This window comes from Lissotriton helveticus, chromosome 10, assembly GCF_964261635.1.
Source record: "Lissotriton helveticus chromosome 10, aLisHel1.1, whole genome shotgun sequence".
Lineage (NCBI taxonomy): Eukaryota > Metazoa > Chordata > Amphibia > Caudata > Salamandridae > Lissotriton > Lissotriton helveticus.
The window spans coordinates 27,758,675-27,780,398 of NC_136071.1; the positions used below are offsets into that span (position 1 = coordinate 27,758,675).

General features: G+C 46.0%; 1 protein-coding gene across 1 annotated transcript in view; it reads left to right on the top strand.

Annotated features, from left to right (window-relative positions):
• GDI1 (GDP dissociation inhibitor 1) overlaps positions 1 to 21,724 on the top strand; it is a 68,700-nt gene that overhangs the window by 44,441 nt on the left and 2,535 nt on the right. Inside the window, exons 3-10 of the mRNA XM_078664649.1 lie at positions 3,700 to 3,799; positions 4,540 to 4,674; positions 6,544 to 6,742; positions 10,448 to 10,579; positions 10,980 to 11,079; positions 14,462 to 14,633; positions 18,282 to 18,426; positions 19,824 to 19,878. Coding sequence (XP_078520775.1) covers positions 3,700 to 3,799; positions 4,540 to 4,674; positions 6,544 to 6,742; positions 10,448 to 10,579; positions 10,980 to 11,079; positions 14,462 to 14,633; positions 18,282 to 18,426; positions 19,824 to 19,878 — 1,038 coding nt within the window. The remainder of the gene's footprint in view (positions 1 to 3,699; positions 3,800 to 4,539; positions 4,675 to 6,543; positions 6,743 to 10,447; positions 10,580 to 10,979; positions 11,080 to 14,461; positions 14,634 to 18,281; positions 18,427 to 19,823; positions 19,879 to 21,724) is intronic.

Sequence of the window (21,724 nt, forward strand, 5' to 3'; positions counted from 1 at the left end):
CTAAAAACATGAAATCCACTCTCTTCTCAAAGCACAAGTCCATCTTTCCATCGCACTCGGCCTGCTGCCTCTCCGTTGTCTTCTACAGCGATATGTGCTTTAGACCTGTGTCCTCTCCTCCGCCACCTCAGTCCAATAACACAGGCCGACATCTTTCAAAGTCGGTGCCAATCCTCTTTTAACTCCACCAACACTTGAGCAATCCATGGGTGAGACCACCCAGCAGCCTCCCTCCTTCGCCATGCTGACTTCTCCTACTCAACCCTCATAAGAGTCCTCAAAGCGCCAACCTACTTTCTTTGCAACCTTCCCCAGAGTCCTTCCCTTACAGATGCCAGGCACCCCTGCTTCCTCGTGGAAGCGTCTCATCTTTGAGTTCAAATCATCCAACCCCTCGCTCCTTCTGATCGGGTTGGCCCTTTGTTCATAAACCCAACATTGCATCAACGAGCCCGCTTCCTCCTCGGTGAGATCGGATCTCCTTCTGTTGATGACAACCACTGGAAGAGGCGCTCTCTGAACCCGCCAGCCATCACTACTCCTTGCACCGTCGGGACGCCCCTCAAGCACGGCTCCCTACTCCGAAGAGATCCACCATATGCACAACCCCATGGTTAATGCCCCTTGCACTATGCATTGAATTAAACGCTGCAGACACCATGGTATAGTGTTCACTGTCAGGGTAGCCATCAACGTACAATCCTCCAGCCAGCATCCTATCCCTCCAATACTAGCGGGTACTACGGTATCTTATTATCCTTCTTCACTCCCCTAAAGTATTCACCTTCTGAAAATACCCTGTGTTAAATTCTTATATGCTGTTTAATGTAACTTCTGTAAGCTTTACTGTTCATTATGGTCAACAAATAAATACAAGCACAATGCAACCGTCCTCTCAAGAGGCTAATTTGTTACCCACGATGGCCGCAGGTAAAAGCAATCTCTTCAGCTATGCCCCATGCGTTCAGCAGACACCGGGCGCGGGATACAAGTTCTAAAGGCCTAGTTCGGCCTGATCAGGGCATTTTAAATAAGTATTTTAACCTAATATGAAGGCCAAAGCTGCCTCTACAGAACATTCATCCCTGAGAGTATCCTCATGAATGTAAAATAAAGGTGGCTTGGGAGTAGGTAAACACAGTACTCCCAGTAGTAAAGGCAGTAGCATCACCGTTAAGTCCCGCCTACCTTCACAGTGACCACCAGTCTCCTTCACTCTACCCCCATGTATATACACCCGCCTTACGAGGAGGAGGTCACCTCAACGGAGTGGACTTGTGGGGCGCCGGACACCTTGTGACCTAAGCCATCAATGTTCTGCTGAGGCCTGGGTGCTCTGGCCCTCCTCAGAAGATGAGGAGGCCTCTGCTTCGTTCAGCTGTAGCTTCTACACATCACTGATGAGTGTTTCCCTGAGGAATCAAGGAGTGGAGTTTATTTTTTCTCTTTATGCAAGAATTATTTTATTAGTGAAAATTCAAAATTAAGCAAAAACAACAAATACTGTGATGTGCAAGTCCAGCGTATTCCCATATTGAGTTACAGATGCTATTTGTGGATGACGTACACCAATAACAAACTATTTAGATACAATATTTAAGAAAAGGGAGAAAGGGGTGAGAGACAGTAAGCTATAGAAGGAAGAAAGTAAGGAGAGGAAAAGAAGGAGAGAGAGAAAAAAGGGAGGAGAAGACGGAACTACAAAACAGGGAAGATAAACCGGTCCCGTAAAGTCCAAGTTTAATAATCCAGGTGGGAGGAGAGAGGAGGCGCAGTAACACTGACGAGGAAGACTTAAGAATCCATGCGAAGTGGAGTTTGTCTGTCTGACCTTCGAAAGATGACTGACTGCACAACAATGTGTGATGAATCCTGTGCGACGTAGATGTCTTTGACGCTCGGTGTGATCTTTGTCACCATTGTCATTGTGGTGACGCGGGTGCCTGTCAGGTGAGGAGCCTGTTCTTGTCACACGAGGGGGGTTGGTAGAGCTGAGGCCACTGCTGCCTGGGACCCTGTGGAGTCCATCACAGCTTCTCTGCTTCCTCCAGTTTGAAGTCCTTCCTTGACCGCCCTTGCTCCAGTAATTCAGCGTCAGTTCTGAGTCCCCCAATGTGGCCAACATCCAGATGTGCACTAATATTTCAGGCTCTGCTTCCTGCCCGAGCGTCCTGTCCCTGGACAGGATCCAACTTCTTCTGCTTAAAATGGGCCGAGGCGGAAGTCGTGATTATTTGTGCAAACAGCACTGAACGCGTTACTCATTTCACCTCATGTGTTTGCTGTACACTAAGACCCTTCCTTGTTTTCCTAAGGTTAGGGATGCTGGTGGTTGCCTAAGTAACTCTTAGATGTGGAGGTAACTGGTAAAGCACCCTTCAAAGTCTATCATTTATTGTAATATAGAGATTGGAAAATTGTGTTTATTGATCAGGAAATTCAAAAACCTTTAATTGGGTAGTTACATATTAACTCCTTCCTTTTATTTTTATCTCTCCAGTCTGTTTCTCTTCTACAACGATTGCAGAACGCTGAAGTTAATCCAATCTTCGAAAGCCCTGTCAGTAGTTAGAAGTCCGGAAGGACCACGAGCTGCCTGCTGGTGGGGAACAGACTCTGATTCAAAGCGCGTGCTTTGACGCACACGTACACTCGTGGCGTGGCACAGTGTGCCTCAAGGCAGCGTGCACTTAGACAAACCCAGTAAAACCTTAACATCTAGCTCTAAACATCAGACTCTGCCCAGTGCTTTTGAACCAGTTGTTACTTAAGCTGAAAACCTAGATTTGCATCCTTCTGACCCTACAACCCTCACACAATTCCACGTTTTCTTTTGAGGTTCCACAGAAGGATTTACACAGGTGAGGGCCTAGAAATGATTTTGTTAGCAGTGTGTGCTAAACAAGCAAAGTAAATTATATTTGAGCCAAACTTCAAAATAATGTTTGTTTTGAGACAGTCACTTGATCTGTACAAAATAGAGGTCCCTCCATTAATGGGTATTGATTACGAAATGTAAATCTTTAAAAAGGTTCACAAGAGCTGGCTAACTAAAGACGAATGCTGGACGATGCACACACTGTGGCGACCTGGTTACTAAAGAACAAGTTACTTACCTACGGTACCACCTTATCTGGCAGAGATTATATCTAGCCGCAGAGCCCTTACCTTTGAATTTCCCAGGTGTCATACTGGATCCAAAAGATTTGTCGAGCAGTACCCTTGCGTGCTGGTAGGTAGCATCGTTCGGCTCTGCATGCGTCATCCGTGCCGGAGTGATGTCGCGGTACCTTTATAGGTGCCACCCAGGTGCGCTGACGTCAGTTCTTTTCTCAAGCCACAAGACCTCAGATAGAAGGGATGGCAGAAACAAGATGCACTGAGGAGCATGGGTGGAACACAGTAGTCTAGCTGTGCCTGAGTCAGAAAGGGCAGAGTTGCCGTTTGTGAATGCTGGCATGAACGCGTTGGAAATACATGGGACAGCAGCTAATTTTGAAGTCTTTATGATCACTTTTGATGAGTTCCTGTGATGTGTGAGAGGCCGTCTAGCTACTGATGACTTGCGCTGCATTTACACCCCTTCATGGTGTCTTAACAGGTATATTACAAACCCGTGCCTCCTGTGTTTCCACGTTGTCCATCCTGCACATGCAGCCAGTGTCCGTCTCTCTGACCCTTTGCGTCTTTTCCCTTTAGCTCTATAAAAGGTTTGACATCCCAGATGCACCCCCAGAGAGCATGGGCAGAGGCCGCGACTGGAACGTGGACCTGATCCCCAAATTCCTGATGGCAAACGGTGAGTATCATTTTTCTCCATACCCCCAGGCCACATCTGCTGCCCTCTAGCAACCTAACCTAGCTTTCCCCCCGTCTGAGCTGCACACCGCGCTCCCACAGGGCTGTCATCGGTGCGTACTGCAGCTGCAGAGGGTTGTGTGTGCTCTGTCTAGTGCTCTTGCAATGATGTTTAGGGTGCGTAGTTTAACAGCCGGGCTTACGACACTTTGTACCGTGTGTGTCGTCGTGTGTCTTGTGCACCGTGGCTCATGTGCATGTCTCGTGAGGCTAGAACGCTTCGTGTGCTGCACTGGTTGACTCCAGAGTGTGTTTGTGTAGCCCAGCAGCAGAGAGCTGTGTATGTGCTGTTGATCTTTCTTATGTCATTCTTACTCTTTTCTACCAACTCTAACTTCTCTCTCTCCTCTCGCTTCTCCATTTGTCCTTCACCTTATGGATCTCTTCCCTGGCTCCCTGTTTACCTCTGTCTCGTTCTTTCTCTCTTTACTTCTTACCTGCCATACTCGACACCCCTATTTCATTCCCCTTGTTGGCTAATATCCTTCCTTCTCCTTTCTTGCTTCTGTTCCTTGGTCTCTTCCACTTTCCTTCCATGCTCCCTCTTCTCACTTGTGGTCCTTGTTTCTAATCCTCTCTTTGGTTCCCCACTTTCCTTTCTTATTTTCTTGATTTGCACGCATTCGCTCCTCCCATTTCCTGCTTCGCCTCATGGTTGTCCCCGTGTCGTTTCCATTCCAGGCCAACTGGTGAAGATGCTGCTGTACACCGAGGTGACCCGCTACCTAGATTTCAAGGTTGTGGAGGGCAGCTTTGTCTACAAGGGAGGAAAGATATACAAAGTGCCTTCCACTGAGACTGAGGCCTTGGCTTCCAGTGAGTACCATCGTGCATGTTGTAGGGAAGAGGTGTGGGGCAGCGGCCAGGATGACTGACTCCAGAACCCGGGGGGCTCACGGTTCGATCCCCGGCTTCTGTGGCAGATTAGCCCAGCACCATGTGACTCTGGGAAATAGCTTGCTAAATCTTCCCAACGGCCCCCAGCGCCTAGAGACCTTTACGGGTGATTGTTCGCGCTTTACAAATGTGGATTATTATTATTATTGTATCTCAGTGTTGTACATCTGATCCTCCACACTCACCAGTCTACCTCTTCCTGATTGGTCATACTCTCTTGTCCAGGCTTGTCCTCTCTTGTTGTAGGCCTCCCTTTTGTGCTCTCCGATTACACCTATACCTTGTTCTCCGCACCCCTATCTGTCTTGTACGATCATTCTTTTTCATGCTTGTAAGCCCCGCCCGTGTCCTAGTTCTGAGTGTTTGTCCTCCACTCCATGCTGCACTCATGTTCTGGGCCCTAAGGCCTCACATACTCTTATTTATCCTGCATCATCATTATACACCTACCCGGGCTTCAACTACACAGAGTAGGTGCAGTTGAGTGCCCACTCTACACGCGAAGACAAAACAAGTACAGCCCAAGTAACTGTACAACCCGCCCCACACACACGCACACAGCAGGAGCAGCATAGGTAGAATCAGTGCAAGCTGCCACCCACACACAAAGCATGTACAGCACAGGTAACCGTGCGGCAAGCTTCGCTCGCCCAAAACCAAGGACAGATACGGTAGCAGTGGAGCAAGCTTCGCTCGCTCACAGAGGAGGATCAGCAAAGGTTGCCGTGCAGCAAACGTCACTCCCACAAAAGCAGGTAGAGCAAAAGTAGCAGTGGAGCAAGCTTCGCTCGCTCACAGAAGAGGTTCAGCAGAGGTTGCCGTACAGCAAACTTCGCTCGCACAAAAGCAGGTACAGCAAAGGTAGCAGTGGATAAGGCATATGGACTATTTCTAAGAACTCTGTTTGTTATGCGAAACACAAGAATTTGTTTAAAACATGTTTTTCTTCTGGTGTTTTCTGGTCATTCGAGACACTTTGCACTTGATTTACTTTAGTGTATGTAAAAAAATTGTATGTCATTTGCTATGTTTGATTATGATCAATATTGTTTGAAATCATAATGGTGGTCTGGATTATGAGTATATGATTACAGCATTAATTGCATTTGACTATCTGGAACAATCTAAATGATTTATTAATGGTTTAAGCAATACCTACGAGGGCCATTGTTTCAATTTACGATTTACACTCAGGCCTCCTAAGTTTATGGGTAGCTCTTGTAGCGCAGTAAGACGAGAGCAGGAGCAAGGTGGTAAAAGGAGAAGTAACCACTTTGTACTGCCGCAGGATCACCCTGTAGGCCGTTTGGTGGCGCACCACTTCTGTCAGCCATTGCTCCTGCTGGGAACAGGAAGTTGCAGGAACTCCTGTGCCAGATGTGCACCCATGCGTATTTTTCTATTTCTGAATGCGCATCTTCTTCAATGAGGAAACTGGTCTTGCACAGTGTGTGTAGTTGGTCAATGGGTTCTGTTTTGTTTTAGGCATTCAGCTCCATCTCGCGGAGGTCGTCTGAGGCAGGTGCACTTTCCTCACCCTGGAGCAGGCACGCAAGCGAGGGGTTCAGCATAGGCAGATAATAAATGGGATGAGAGTGTCCTTGCATGTACTACTCTGGAATGAAACATGTAGAAGGATGTACCTGTAATGAGTTTTCCTTACAGTGCTGCATTCAGATCAAAGGTTTAATTTATTGATGACATGTACCCAGGACAGCCTAATTTGCTTGTTTGTGCTTTCTTTCTTCTCCTCCATGGCTGTAAATACCTTACTCTTTCTCTTCGCAGATCTGATGGGCATGTTCGAGAAGCGACGGTTCCGCAAGTTCCTTGTCTTCATCGCCAACTTTGATGAGAATGACCCTAAGACCTTCGAAGGTGTGGATCCCAAGGACACCAATATGAGAGATGTCTACAAAAAATTTGACCTTGGCCAGGATGTGATGGACTTCACAGGGCATGCACTCGCCCTGTACAGGACTGATGAGTAAGTACTCCACGGCCGGCGTATCTTACTCCACATATTTGTATAGATAGTGAGCACAAATAACAACTCTCTCTCGCACTTCTTTAGCTATGTCACTGCTACACACTGCATTCCCTAACTCGATAAATGACCCTCGTTGGCCATCGCGCAACACTGAAAACACTTCCACGTAGGACCAAATCAAAGGCAACATTTTGCAGCAGGAATGAGAGAACTTTCTATCACTACTACCCTGTAGAATAATTTCAAATAATACATTATATTGTAATCTATTGCAACATTTATATACTCCTATGTGGGGCCTGGAAGCACTTTCCTAGATGGTTAGCATGCTACACCGAAAAGGATGTGTCTTTAGAACGCTGATGTCTTTGTTTTTTTATGTCATGGTACGTAGTGTTAATCAGTGTGCCCACTAAGCTGGTTAATGCACTGGGATGTCCAGTCTGAGATATTTTACTAAACGTTTATGGTCCTGCACATTCAAACGGTAAAGGGAGAGCTGGTGGGGAGATCTGCTGGTATGAACTTTATTACTAATATCCCATACAGGAGTCATTTTGAGATGTCAAGACGTGGTCATGGTACATTGGTAGCTGGTACCCAAAGTGGTGGACTAAACTAGAGTAGTCCTGCATCACAGTGTTTGACTTGTGGTATCAAGGTCTCAATCCATGGTTGTCTCCAGGTTTCTTACCTCTCTTGATGTTGTTGGAGGGGCCTCAAGTTCCTTGGTCCTACGCCGGTAGGCTGGTGTTTTTGCCATTGTCCATCGGCCATGACCACTGTCTTTGCGATGTTGAGCTTTAGGTAGTTACTCATCATCTGTGCATGGAAGGCACAAAGGCGGTTGTCAGTTCTCAACTTGTAGAGGTCTTCCGGGTCATCCATTGTTAGACTGATTTGTGTATCATCTGCGTAGTTGTAACAGGTGAGTTAGTGGAACAAGTGGTTACAAAGGCTAATTATGTGCCTCTTCCTGATCTGAATACAGTTTGTTAGTCTGACATCAAGTCTTTTTCCTCCAAAAACTTTCAAAGTTGAGTAAACACTTCTTTTTCTAATATTTTACCTTGGAACGAGCCATTAGACATTGGTCTGTAGTTTTCCCAGGTCGCGTGGGTCAAGCTTTTTCTTTTTGATGTTGTTTTTTAGACTTGGTAGAAATGAACCTATTTTGAAGGACTTCGTGAGTTTACGTTGCGCCAAGCAGATCTTTCAACATTTTTAGAGGTGCCAGGTCCAAACACAAACCTGATGCTCTTCTTGTGATGACAATGTCGTGGAACTCTTTTTACGAGATGGAATTGAAAATATTAAGCGGTGGAAGGATACTTTTGTCCTCATTTATGGTGGTTGAGTCATATGTCGGGACACTGCCAGTTATGCTTAAAGTAACATTCTACCTTTTTAATGTTTGAGATCAATTCCATGGAGATGTTGTTACAAAAAACCTGCAGTTGTGATTTTTCTTTGTTTTGGCGCTTTGGCTTGCAGGATATTGCTAGAATCATCAGCAGCGGCGCAGCTAGACCTCTGTCCGCCTGTTGTGATTCCTGCGTTTGCCGCCATGCAATGGCCGCAGGGAGGAGCAAGGGGGGCGGGTGGGGGTGCTGCTGACGATCCCTTCATTTGCTGCCCCACAACGGCTTCAGGTAAGTAAGACCGCGACAGCCGAAGGTAAGTAAAACTCGTGCCCCTCCCCTTGCTACGCCACTGATCTTCATGGTTTCCCTACAGTGGGCGTATTAAATAATCTGGTATGCCAATCATAACTAGCTAATGTTAACAGGTTTAAAGACACACAATAAGTGTACTGGAATCAATCTCCCATTACCCAGAATCAAAGTTACCAGCAAATCGAGTTCAGAATTTGGGTGGGCCAAGCAAATAGAAGGAGGTTTTCATGGGAACTTTATTCCATGTGACACAATGTCAATTTATTAACTACGTTTACTTATTTTAAGATATATTACCACTGCCGTATGAGTAAATATTTGGGGCCAGATGTAGGTAATCCCAGATTACCGATTCTTAAATACCGAATCATACCGATTCGGTATTTAAGAACTGGCAATCGGGATGTAGGTAATTTTACCGATTTAATTACCGAATCGGTATGATTCGGTAATTACCGAATCGGTATTTACCGATTGCCATTCATTCCTATGGGCCCGGAGGCCCATAGGAATGAATGTCAATTACCGAATCGGTAAATACCGATTCGGTAATTGGGGGAAACATTGAAGGGTGGCAGGGTGTCACTTTGACACCCTGTTGCACCCCTCAATTGTGCATGGGTGCACATGTTACAGACATATTTTTGCCTTCCTACATCTGGCCCTTGATGTTTTTACAACCTTAAACAAACTTTTTAATGTAGTCTTTGAGGGATAGATTTTTTTTATCACATCTGGCCACCGAGTGTGTTTTTTGTACCTTGTGTAAGATGCTGTTTATCAATTTCCTCTCAAATCACTAGTTTTGTTCCAATAATGGGAACATCTCCAATTAATTAATTTCATGTAAGGGTATGCAGACCAATTGTGTCTGTCAGTATTTTTGCCTCTCCTATTTCTACCATAGAGACAATATTGTATTTAGACTCCATCTAGGTGTCTGCCCAATGGGAGTGGTGGATGGACTTTCATATAGATCAGTCACTTCAATCTTTTTGTGATCTGGCATCTGATAGGTCACTCAGTGCCTTGCCTGATGCAAAGAGAGCTTTATAGTTCTAGATGGAGGGCATCAAGAATATGCTGTAGATAGAGCAAATGCTTCTTGCATTTTGTCATCAGCACTTGGTAAGGTAGTGTCATGTTCAGGAATTTCTTGGTGGACGCCCACATATGTTAGGGCTTTGCTATCAAATGGCAAATGTTGCTTTTACTTGCAAGCTCTAAAGCTTATTGGATTCACTGGGCACCTGTAATTATAGCTAAGACTCAGGTGTGGGCTGGCATTAGATTACATTTTATGGAGGCGGGCATTTATAGGAAAGTCAACTTTTTGTTTAAAACAACTGGGTCTGCCAATTCCTGGTCATGGACCTGGCACTCCTAGCAATGAGGACAGGACTTTCCTGTATAGTTCCTGGAGTTTCGGTCAGGTCACCAGACTATTTGCCAAGTTAAAGAGCATTCTGATCTGTTCATTGGCTGAAAGTTCAGGTGACCTACCACCGAATCACAAAGTGCTGTTCCCTTGGCAACAGGAGCACAGGTCACCATTTAGGGACAGAGGTCTGAACAGGTACCGTTATTATTCAGAGCTACATTCAGGAAGCCGCGATGGCTCTTGGACCCACCGTCGACACCCCTGATCTGTAGTGCTTTGAAGTGGTGAACCATGTTAGGAGTGAGGACTGTTTTATTTTTGCTACTCCTGCAGATGCCGCTAGGATGACACTCATCCCAGGATATTTGGCATAGGTCATGGAATTTCCAAAACGGCTTTATTTGATGTGTTCTGGCCAGGCTGCGGGTCCATTCCCTTCAGTTGAAGCTCCTTTGCATTTGCCTAGGGTAGCCCCAGTGCAGCACCTTATGAAAAGCTGGACATTGGGTTTTCAGCTTTGACATTTCTTCCATGTACAGTGTCTTTCCACGCAGTCCCCCGGCTGCCTCCTAATGCTGATCTTGAACGCACCGTCCCTTGAATTGATGATATAGGCTGATCCTTTGTCCCATTGCGAACCCACAGCTACCTGGACGAACCCTGCCTGGAGACCATCAACCGCATCAAGCTGTACAGCGAGTCCCTGGCCCGGTACGGCAAGAGCCCTTACCTCTACCCGCTGTATGGACTCGGCGAGCTGCCCCAGGGCTTCGCAAGGTAAGGAGTCTCACGACGGTCTGTGCTGTACCCACCCATATCACTTTCATACATTAACTATCAAGGGAGGAGGAAGGGCATACATGCACAGCATGAACTGTAGCACAGTGTGCAGATCTCCAAAAAGCCTGTTGTGTAGCATGAACGAATGAAGGATTGAATGAATGTGTGAGCTGCCTCATACCCAGCAATATGGTGTTGCTTTCTGCTCCTCTGAAATATTTTGCAGTGGAGGGTTTGGGTTTGTGGCCAGGGATGCATTTTAGGTTTATTGTTTCTGGTTTATTATGAGTCCCTTCCCCAAAAGTGGAGCTACACCAAAGCCTCACCCTCTAGAATATTTGTACATTTAAGAACCGCCCGGTTGACACCCTGTTTTCTCTCTCTCTCTCTTTTGCAGGCTGAGTGCTATCTATGGAGGAACCTACATGCTCAACAAGCCAGTGGACGAGATTGTGGTGGAAAATGGCAAGGTGGTGGGGGTCAAGTCAGAAGGGGAGGTAGGTAATGGCTTCAGCTGGTGCTTGTGTCCTGGCATGCATGGCTCAGTCTGTGTTGGCAGAGGTAGAGGAAACAGTTTTAGCTTGAACTTGTGTCCACTGTTCATAGCCTGCTCTGCATCTTCAGCGGGTTCTCTTGACCTCGCCTACATGGCTCACTTTGCATCTGAGGCCGAGGTAAGAAGGGCTTCTAGATATGCTCAGTCATTAGGCCAATGGCCCACTCTGCGTTTGAATTCTACAAAAGAGGTAGGGTGTGGATTTGTCTTGCCCTTGGGTGCATTGTCAGTAGTGGCGGTAGAGAACAGCTTTACCAGTCAGTGGCTTGATTGACAATCTAGGCTGGGAACATTTGCCTCAAGTGGGCAGAGTTTGCAGGCTCTTTAATTGTCCACAGTCCCCGGGTATGCACTTGTTTCATGAAGAAAGTGGAGATGATTCTATGTTTGGGTCTCTGGAGGCCTTCACCTTTGTATAGCGAGCCACAGATAAGGTGGTTGATCTGCATCGCCTTGATGGATAGGTCAAGGACGATTATGTTAGCATTACTGAGATTTACAAATGGTGAAGAATTAAGATAGGAATTTGATGATTTCGTGCTCTCGGATGGGAGAGAATTAGTAAGGCCGCCAACATGTTATGCCTTTCTACCATCAGTCCTGTAGATGGGTAGGTCAGCAGGGCTAGTGTGTGCCCTGTAAGTTTTGATCAAGTTTCAGAAGAAGGTCAATGACATAAGGTTGTCACAGATGATAGGTTGGCCAGGTGATGCGAGCCCCCTCCAGACCAGGAATAGCTCTTTGTTGGAGTTATCAGTTTCCCAGATGCAGGCTGAGAAGTGAGTCTGTTTGACCCAGAGGTAAGTTCTCGTGTACTCACGGTGGTACCCCGCCATTGCATGCGGTCTGCGGTGGGTTAAAACTTTAGCCACTGACTTTCGGGTGCTCTGCCCATGTGTGTCATGAAGTAGAGTTCATCTGTGGAGCACATGTTGCCCTTCTAAGAGGTGTTTTTTTTTATTTTTTTATTTTTGTAGGTTTGAGGCCCAACCTTTTCCAGAGTTCACAAGTCTCACTTCTTGAGTTGAGGAGGCTGATTCATTCGTTTTTGCTGCTAGGAGCACTCATTGTGAGCTTCAGGTTGAATATTGTTTTCGGGATTCCCAGTTAGCAGTTCGGCTTCTATGTAGATTTTTTTTGTGGCAAATATTGAACTGGCGTAAATTAAGTACCAAAAGAGAAATGTCAACAAATTCAATGACATGCAAGTCCAGCATAAAGCCATATTAACATACAAATGCTGTTTGCAATACATGTATGTTGTATATTTGTACTTTATTCAATATGGCTACTTGGTGTCAGTAGTCCTTTCTTAGTGTTTCTGTTTTACTAATCTCCCATAGTACCTAAGAGTGTTCTATCTAGTATGTGAAGGTTCCAGCCTTGGCAGTTGATGGTCTGGTCAGCTGTGAGGTTTACTGCTCTGCTGTATATCTTAATAAATGTATCTTAATAACTTGAAGACGTGTCCTGCTGCCTACCTAATCTACTTGCAACATTTTGGCGACGAGGATGGGATTACTTACAACAATGTACCAATACCAAATGTTACTAAAATATAAAAAAGGAAGAAATAAAGATAGAAAGGAGTGAGAAAATAAGCTGTTGATGGAGAGAAGAAGGGAAAAAGGACAGACAGGAGGAAAAAGAAGGGAGGGAAGACTAAACTACAAAGCACAAGAGAGAGGGCAGAGCAATGGATCATTCAGGCGAAACCCAAGTGTAGTAATACTGGGGGGGGGGTGCAGTTACAATGACGAGGCAGAATCAAGAGTCATGGCAAATGCGGAGGGATGGTAGGGGGGCATCCCTCAGCAGGGTAGACCATGTGAGAAGAAATATATCTGCTTTGTCCATTATGTTGTAGATGACCTTTTCATAAGACGCGGTCTTGTACATTTCCGTGAGCCATTCAGATCTTGATGAGGGCATTGTCATAGTGTTATACGATCATTAATAAAGTATTTTGAGGGAATTCTGAGGCTGGATTAGGGCATTAGCATACTTATATGAGGGTTATTCTGAGGACTAATGAGGACATTATGAGGTCTTTCATTAGAGTACTATCAGAAGGGAGTCGGTTTCTGTGATGGAAGATACCGATTATGGAGAATAGGAGGTTGAGGCTGGGCCTTCCGTTATAAGTTTGCTTGTCTCCTCATTGGCCAAAGTGTAGATTGTCCAAGTCTTCCAAACTCCTGGGCTCCCAACGTTGAAGGATCATCGGTCTCAATATTCAGTGGGCCTATGTTGCAAACACTTCTCAAGTTCGAATTGAAGGGGTCATCGGCACAGATTTTCAGGTTGTCCATTAATAAAACCATGTTTCAAAATGGTGGGGCATGTCCTGGGCGCAAGATAAAGGATGTCTTTTTTAAAGAAAGTGTGAAGTTGCTAGTGGGGGTGGCAGACCAACATGCACTAAGATGTCCAGGGTTAAGGCGCATTTGATTATTAGGTATTGAAAGGCTACAACTCTTGAAGATTTTATTTATTTTGTGCGATACAGGATTTGAGTAAAGGAAGAGCACTCGTCTACTCCAACTTTGCTCTTTATTGATGGTCATGATGTTATGTTGCACTGGCAGCAGGTCAGTAATAGCTGAGCTGGAGGCGATGATGAACCAGGTCTTACTGAGGGCCATGAGGCTGTTGGATTTATCCCCTGATGCAATGACACTTAATAGTTCTCACTACCAGTAGAACGTGTCTCAAGGCATGTTTGATAGCAGACTGTGCAAATACAAGGGCTCGCTTGAATTAAATTGTCGTTAGAACTCAGTGCTAAGTCAGGCTTCGGCACGGCGGGGACCATGGGGAGGAGATTTTGAATGAAGTTGGTGGGATTGTGTTTAGACAATGAAGGTAAGTGGGGCAGTGTGCAAACCCTCCTGCCCCTTTCAGATTTCAGTAGGACTTTGGAGCACCTGTTCACTTTTTGGTGCATATTTTTAAATTCTGGTAGTCTAAAAGGTTGGAATTGAGGCATAACCTTGGGAATTTGTGGTCTGATCCTCCCTGTCACAAGGACACACAGTGGTGATGCCATGTTCCTTACGAGCCTAGATTGAGTGCTTATATGTTTTCCGACCCGACAGAGAGCCCGATTTGAGTCTTTTTCGCTTTACTTCAAACTTCTAGGTATCTTCCACAGCGACACAATATTGTTCTATGTGAGACCAGGACCAAGTCCCACAAAAAGGTGTTACGGTGCTATGTACGGCCAGCGGACTGGGCCATGATTCCCCTGAGTCTGTAATGAAATAAAGGCTTTGGACTGAGAGTACACACGTCTTATGCTTTCTTTTCTTCCGCTTCTACAGGTGGCACGCTGTAAACAGCTGATCTGTGACCCAAGCTACATTACGGATCGCGTTCGGAAGGCTGGTCAGGTCATCCGCGCCATCTGCATCCTGAGCCACCCAATCAAAAACACCAATGATGCCAACTCCTGTCAAATCATCATTCCCCAAAACCAGGTCAACAGGAAGTCAGGTGAGAGGGCAGAGGGTGCACGGGGCTACTCCGTGCTCGTCACGGCTACATGTCGAGGATGGGAACACTATGGATATTGGTGGACTACCAAGTTGAAAGAGGATGCTTGCCTTTGGTAATGGCCGGAGCATATGCGGTTCACGCACTTGATTAGAGAAGGCATGCTGACTCTCCAGCCATTGTGTTGGGTTGAGACAATAGAGCAGTTGCTGGGGAACTTACACAAGAGGTGCTCTGGTTTCTGTTGTGCTGTAGCTGATGAGAATCGTTAATAGGTAATGGTCTCCGATAAGTAAAGGATAGTTGTAAATTAGAGGCTGAGCAGATACAGGCAGCAGCACACTAAGGGTGGCCCCTGGCATTGTTCACCTGCTGATGCTGTGTGCGGGGCTGGAGTCAGAGGGTGGAAAGGCACCCATAGACGACACTTTGCGCTAACTTTACAGCCATACAGCCCCTTGATACCGGTATTCTGGAAGATGTCCCCTGTATTCGGAGCTTAGCAGCACATGAAGGCATGTAGTAGGTAGGATGGTTTTTGAGTGGATGACAGCTGTATGCTCTGGGGGTGTGGTGAGATGCACAGGTGAACTGTCCTACTGGGAGACATAAGTGAGACATGGTAATGAGACTAGGGTAATGAGGTGTATGGACTACACGCCTGATGTCAGGGACCATAGCTGGGTGGTGCTGGGTATTCAACACTCTATTGTGAGTTGGCCTCAATTTGGCTACACAAACCACAGCATCTTCTCTTTAGGTCTGGCCTGGAGACAGCTTTAGTTGTTTTGCCAGTCTCATGTTTGCCAACAATTGAGAATACAAATACTTAGACATCTATACCCATAGAGGTTTGGGTCAACCCTCTTTTTTTTCTTCCATTGGTCTTTTCAGCTGTCATTTGCCGTTTGCTGCCATACACCACAGGATACTGCATGGGGCAGTGGGGTCAGCCCATTTCAGTCATTGGCTTTGTTTAGCATGAGTGAGGCATTTTGTTTGCACATGTGAGCAAATGCGCTTAAAAAGTAGTTCACCTGGGTGCCAGCCCTGGTAGGTCAATCTTTGTTCCATTTCAAGCCAATCTTTTGTTTCTTTATTACTATATGTTTGCGATTGGTCATTTAAATATTTTTTTTTTACACACATGCAGGCCCCAGACCCCTAAGCAACCCTAGAACAGCCCCAAAGTTCACCAGGATTACCACCAAAGTAACCTTGGGATGGGCCTCTAAGCACCCCAGAACCACTATCAAATCATTCCTAGAACTGCTCCAAAAGAAACCCAGGACTGCCCTCTAAGGATCCCAGAAATGTCTCCTAAGCAAGCCTCAAGGCACCCCAAAGCACCACCAGGTCTGCCCTCAAACCAATCTGGAACTGCCTCCAAGGCACCCCTAGGACTGCTCCCGTACACAACTTCTGAAACCATCTGCAGATCAAATAAAAGGAAATGGATGGCAGACGTTGGTCAGCATCACCAACCCACCACCACCACAATGTCTTCACGGAAAAGATAGACAGGAGGGAGCACCAAATACAAGTAGATCACAGAGGTGCTGCATATCAATGCCCAGGCAAAGACGATAGCATACGACACCACACAGATGGGACTTGTATAGTTGCTGTCATGCAACATAAAGAACAAGGTCCATCCTTATCAAACAAGACTCCAGCAAGTTGGAGGTGCTGAGGCAAAGGCGCTTCACAAACGTCGATGGACAAGGAACATGACAAGCCAGAGAGAATCAACGCCAGCAGACCAAGGAAAAACAACTCTGGGTGAATCAATGGCAGGTGAAAGATCACAGTCTTGAGCAGTCCCAAGACAACAAGGCTTGAAGCTTGGGCCCTCCTTGTAATAAGGGCCCTAAGAAGACTATACATCCCTGAATGTGAGCTCATGAGTGTTGGCAGCTGTGCAACCAGTAACCCATTCAATTATTCGGCAGCACTTAAGAGCTGGGACTGAAACTTTCCACCTTCAGTCTAGTCCTTGAAGCACAGTTCAGTTAGTAAAAGAGCAAAGTGTTTGGGAGAAGCTCCATGTGAGAGGAAGCCTCCAGAACTCAGTGAAGAAGAGCATGCACCCTGCTAACCCCACTGCCGCTCCACCCGACACCTCCGCCAGTCAACATGGTGGAAACGGGTAACATGACAACCAGTTCTGGAATGTCCAGAAAGCCATAAGTAAGGCAGCTCTCCGGTGTACCTCTAATGTTCCCTCCACCCATTCTCTTTCCTAAGAGCCCAAAAACGAATAGCCCCGCGATGCTACCAGTGCAAAACTGCGAGAAAATGAAATGACTCTGATGACACAGCATGAACACTTACCAGGCTGGCAGCCACTTGCCCCTTCATTGTGCCACCTCAGTCTCTGCCATGCCACATTCTTTACTTTCATTTTGTTTGTCGCAGAGTTCTTAATTAGTTGAGCCTTTGTCACTCACTTTATTCATTACCTTCTTGGAATGTTCCTGTGATTTAATGTAATCCAGCGCACTTTAGGATCAGTTAGCTGAAGTGTGCTCAGCTATCTAGAATATGATTAATACACTGGCAGTGCTGGTCTCTGCTGTGCCGGGTCGAGAGAATAGTTTGAAGAGGGTGTATAAGCAGGAAACCCTGGGTGATGTGCTGGGTAGTGAAAATGCGTTGTTACAGATGGGCAGTCAAGCAGCGCTGGTCTAAGGTTTCGGCTCGCTAGAGCGAATGGTTGGTACAAGATGGATAATCAAGAGGCCTGGACCTCGCTTGGTTATGTAGAGAGAATGGTTGTTACCAGACATCTAGTCCAGCAGTCCTGGTCCTTGCCTGGGTTGGCCAGAGTGAATAGTTGTTAAAAGATGGGTAGTCAAGCAGAACTGGGCTTGGGTTGGATCGAGAGAACCTTTGGAAAAATATGGGTAATTATGCAGCCTTGGTTGTGTAGAGTGAGTGGTTGGTAAAAGATGGGTAGTCTAATAGAACTTATCCTTGGGTTGGGTAGATCAAATGGTTGGTAATAGATAGGTAGTTGAGCAGAACTTGTTTCTGCTTGGGTTGGGTAGAGTGAATGGCTGGTAAAAGATGGGTAGTCAAGCAAAAGTGGTTTCTGCTTGTGTTGGGTAGAGCAAATGGTTAGTAAATCAAGGGTAGTCAAGCAGAACAGATTTCTCCTTGGGTTGGGAAGAACGAGCAGTTAGTAAAAGATGGATAGTCAAGCAGAACTGATTTATAAGTGGGTGAGGCAGAGCAATGGGTTGGTAAATTGTATAGTCAAGCACAACAGGTCTCTGCTTGGGTAGAGCGAATAGTTGGAAAAAAGATGGGCAGTAAAGCAGCACTGGCCTCTGCCTGGTTGAGGTATCGAGTCTATGTGAAACCTGACACACAGACTAGTACTGAGCTCAATTATGCTGCACAGAGAATGAACAGGAAGTTATGGCAGCTCTTGCCTCCTTTGGCCTGTCCAAAAGGTTGTGGCCAGATTACTGGTAGAAGATGGGTGTGGGCTGGTTACCATGAACGGTTGGTTATGGACACTGGTTGGGATGCGTCATTTTTGCAGAAGGGCACTGTGTGTTCAGGCATGATCTGTGTAGTGTGTTGGGCTGGCAGTGGGGGTGTGCTTTCTTTATATTTATGTCTACATCTTTCTCTTGCCAGACATCTATGTGTGTATGATCTCCTATGCCCATAATGTCGCCGCCCAGGGGAAATACATCGCCATCGTCAGCACGACTGTGGAGACCAGCGAGCCCGAGAAGGAAATTGAGCCTGCGCTGGAGCTTTTAGACCCCGTCGACCAGAAGTAAGAATGGAAGAGGCTGTTGAGGAGTTACTTTCTTCTTTGAGGCTATTTAATAAAGTTAGACTGATTATTCCGCTCATAGAGAATTCGCAGAGGTGTAGACACAAACTCTCTCAGTCGCTTACAGAATGCAGAGAGAAAGGGGGGAGAGTTTAAATTATTAGAGTCCTAGGGTCATCAGATATACCGCATACTGAACCTGTTGTACAAGGCGCATCACACTGACTCGCCATTGTTTTGCTGTACTTTTAATTCACCTTTGCATTTCTGTAACTAAGCGGCCAAGAGTAAAAGCAGGTGAGCCTTAGCTAGTCTCCGTAAAGTAAGGATTTATGCCAGAAGAAACGCTAGACTCATTGTTCACTAAGGCGACACCCCTTATCCTTGAGGTGAGTTGAACCGGTAAGGGTACTGCCCATGCTTTATGGACCTGTAGGAGTGAGGCCTGTGGTCTTAAGCTACAGGACGGTGTTACAGACTGCCTTGGATGGCTTGATGTTGGCCATTCCTGAGAGGTGTTGTACTCCACAGAGCTGAGCTCTGCAAAGTGCTTTCTGCACTCCCTGGAGCACATGAGGTCTACTAGAGTCCTTGAAGGGGTTTGGTGTCACTGGATATCTGGTTCTTCTCAGCCAGGCTTGGACCAGTTCAATGAACTCTCACTAAAGTGAATACATAAGTGCTGGACCCCAACACTGCTTCTCTCGTCCATGCTTGGAGTAAGCAGATGCAGGAAATCTATGTTGGTTAGTGAGTTCCACCCAGATACTCTATGTACATTTAAGCACTATCCACGGGTTATCTAGTTAGTTCCCTCCAGGCTTGCTATTATGTCGCTGATATGCCAACAGCTACTCAGATTACCACCCTAGGTTTCCCATCAGACATACCAGTCTCTTCAGGGCATGTTACGGTTCAGATACCGGAACGCCAAGGCCCCATGAACTGTATGGAGTTCACAGGGCACCTATGGCTTGTCAACCTATCCTGGCTGATGAGGGGTGAAAGCCCGAAACCGGTCTTAGGATGCTTGTTTCCAATCCAGGGAGGACCTGGCCTGGCAGTTTGGGCTGGACTGTTCCCATTGGGCGCAGGGTCAAGACTGATTTGCATATGGCTGGGTCTGAACTGGAATGGCATGATGAGCAAAAGAATGATGCATTTCGACCCAGATCTCTGTACTGGGGTGAATGTATGACAGTGTTCTGCATTCTGTCCATCAATTGTTCTTTTTGAAGTTGTCCCGTGCGTGGCCTGTGCTGTGGTGGGGTCTACGAATGCCCTTCTGCTCACCTGTCTTTCTCTCTCTCTCTCTTTCCTTCCTTATTTCTTTGTTTTTGTTTTTCATGCTTACAAACCATGGTACATTGCCCAAATGTATTGTCTTCTCATTGCAGGTTCATCGCAATCAGCGACATGTTTGAATCAACGGATGACGGCTCCGAAAGCCAGGTAAATAGCTCGGTGTTAAAGAGTATTCTTCCAACCTTGTAGGGTCTGCACTGTCTGAGAGATCAGTAGAGTGGAGAATAAGTGTGTCTGTCACATTTTATCCATCCTCTGATCCTTTATTTAAATTCTTCTAAATCCATCAGTCACAGGGACACACCCATGATAGTAGGTGTGCGGTCAGAGTGATTTTAAAGCACACGCTCTTGGGCGCCCCAGTGTTGTGCATCACGGCACCATGTGTGAGCGAAGAGAGCAGTCTGCCTATGCATGAATCCAGAAGAGAAGTGGCACCTTAGCTGCAAGAAACCCGTTCTATTACACCCTTCATCACTTTTCATTGCTTATGGACAGTGACATTCATTAGACATAAAGAGCTGAACAAATCTTGCTGCGACTGGGCCACGGCAGTCACCCTAGCAGGCAGCAAGACCAGCAGGCCACCTTTCTCCAATGGATGTACGACATTACAACGCATGCTTTTACCACGCATGCTTTTACATCGCAAGTTTTACAACGCATACCATTACAACGCATAGTGCTTTGGGGCGCTGGATAGTGAATTATTTAATTTACTATTCCAACTCCAGTCCCTGTGGATAGTAGGGAAGGTGTTGGATAGTAAATTAAATATATTCCCTATCCTAGAGCGCCCACCAGCGCAATGCGTTGTAATGGTTTGCGTTGTAAAAGTTGCGATGTAAAAGCATCGCGTGGTAAAAGTTGCGTTGTAAGTGATGTTTCCCTTCTCCAATTTACAACACATCCTGGATAACACAGAGACCTATTGGATGACACTACATAACTTTCCAGTGGTATTCATTTAAACTGCTAGCAAATTATTACGGCCCATGGATTACTGTGTCTTGCCTCATGCCATCCAGAGCAGTCCTCCTGTGTCTAGAACACAGTTTCTCTTTCCTTTAGCCAACATATTAGAAATCTACAGAAACTCCAACCAATGCTTCAGACAGTACAAGTCCACATATATGCTGGACAGAAATAATAAAATGTTAAGGAAGGTGGTGCATGTGTTATTGCAGAATTCAGCAGCAGGCTCTGGGACGGACCATTCTGTAGTTTCCATAGGGGTGTCTATAGACAATTCTGCCTGACATGGTCTCAGGCCAGGAAACGGATAGATGGTGCTCAGGAAACACTGCACAATCGCCCCTTCTAAGGGTAGCAGTCAATTACTCTTCCTGTGGTGGCATGCACAAATGCAAGCACTACTAGGGCACTGTGGGCCTCCTAGGGCAGATGTGGAGCAGACACATATGGAATGTCAACTTTTTTTTATCCCTCGCCAGGACCTCATGAGAGGCAAGTGAACTATGAGGAGTCCCACAAACTGGTCTCACCTGGAGAGACAACATAGCTACCTTATCCCTGCACTAGTGCTCGGAAAACTTGTGAAAGTGAAAAGCCCTTCTCCAAGGCGAGTGGTTCTTAAAGAGGAAGCAGTTTTACCTGTGATGTAAATCAGGAATTTAAAACCTCATCCTTCTGCAGTTAAGATGCTGTGCCATGCTTCATTGTACATTACTGAGGCAGGCATATAGTTTTCTTCAAAGATACTTTTATTAGACTTTTCAGCCAACAGAAACTGTTGTTTAAAGAGGCGCTCACTGGGTGATGGAAAAGGATGTTTCTTCCAAGATTTAAATGTCTTTGTATGCGACCGCTGTGTGCTCATCATTGAACACAGATATCCTGCTTTCAAGCTCCTGTACAAAGCTGACACACAGTTGGTTTCTTTGAAGGTATTTTTCACTCTTGACATGACTTGTGCTTGAAGAGTTAGTGAGATTCATGTTTTTGTTTGTGGACGAGAGTTGACCGGCTCCCA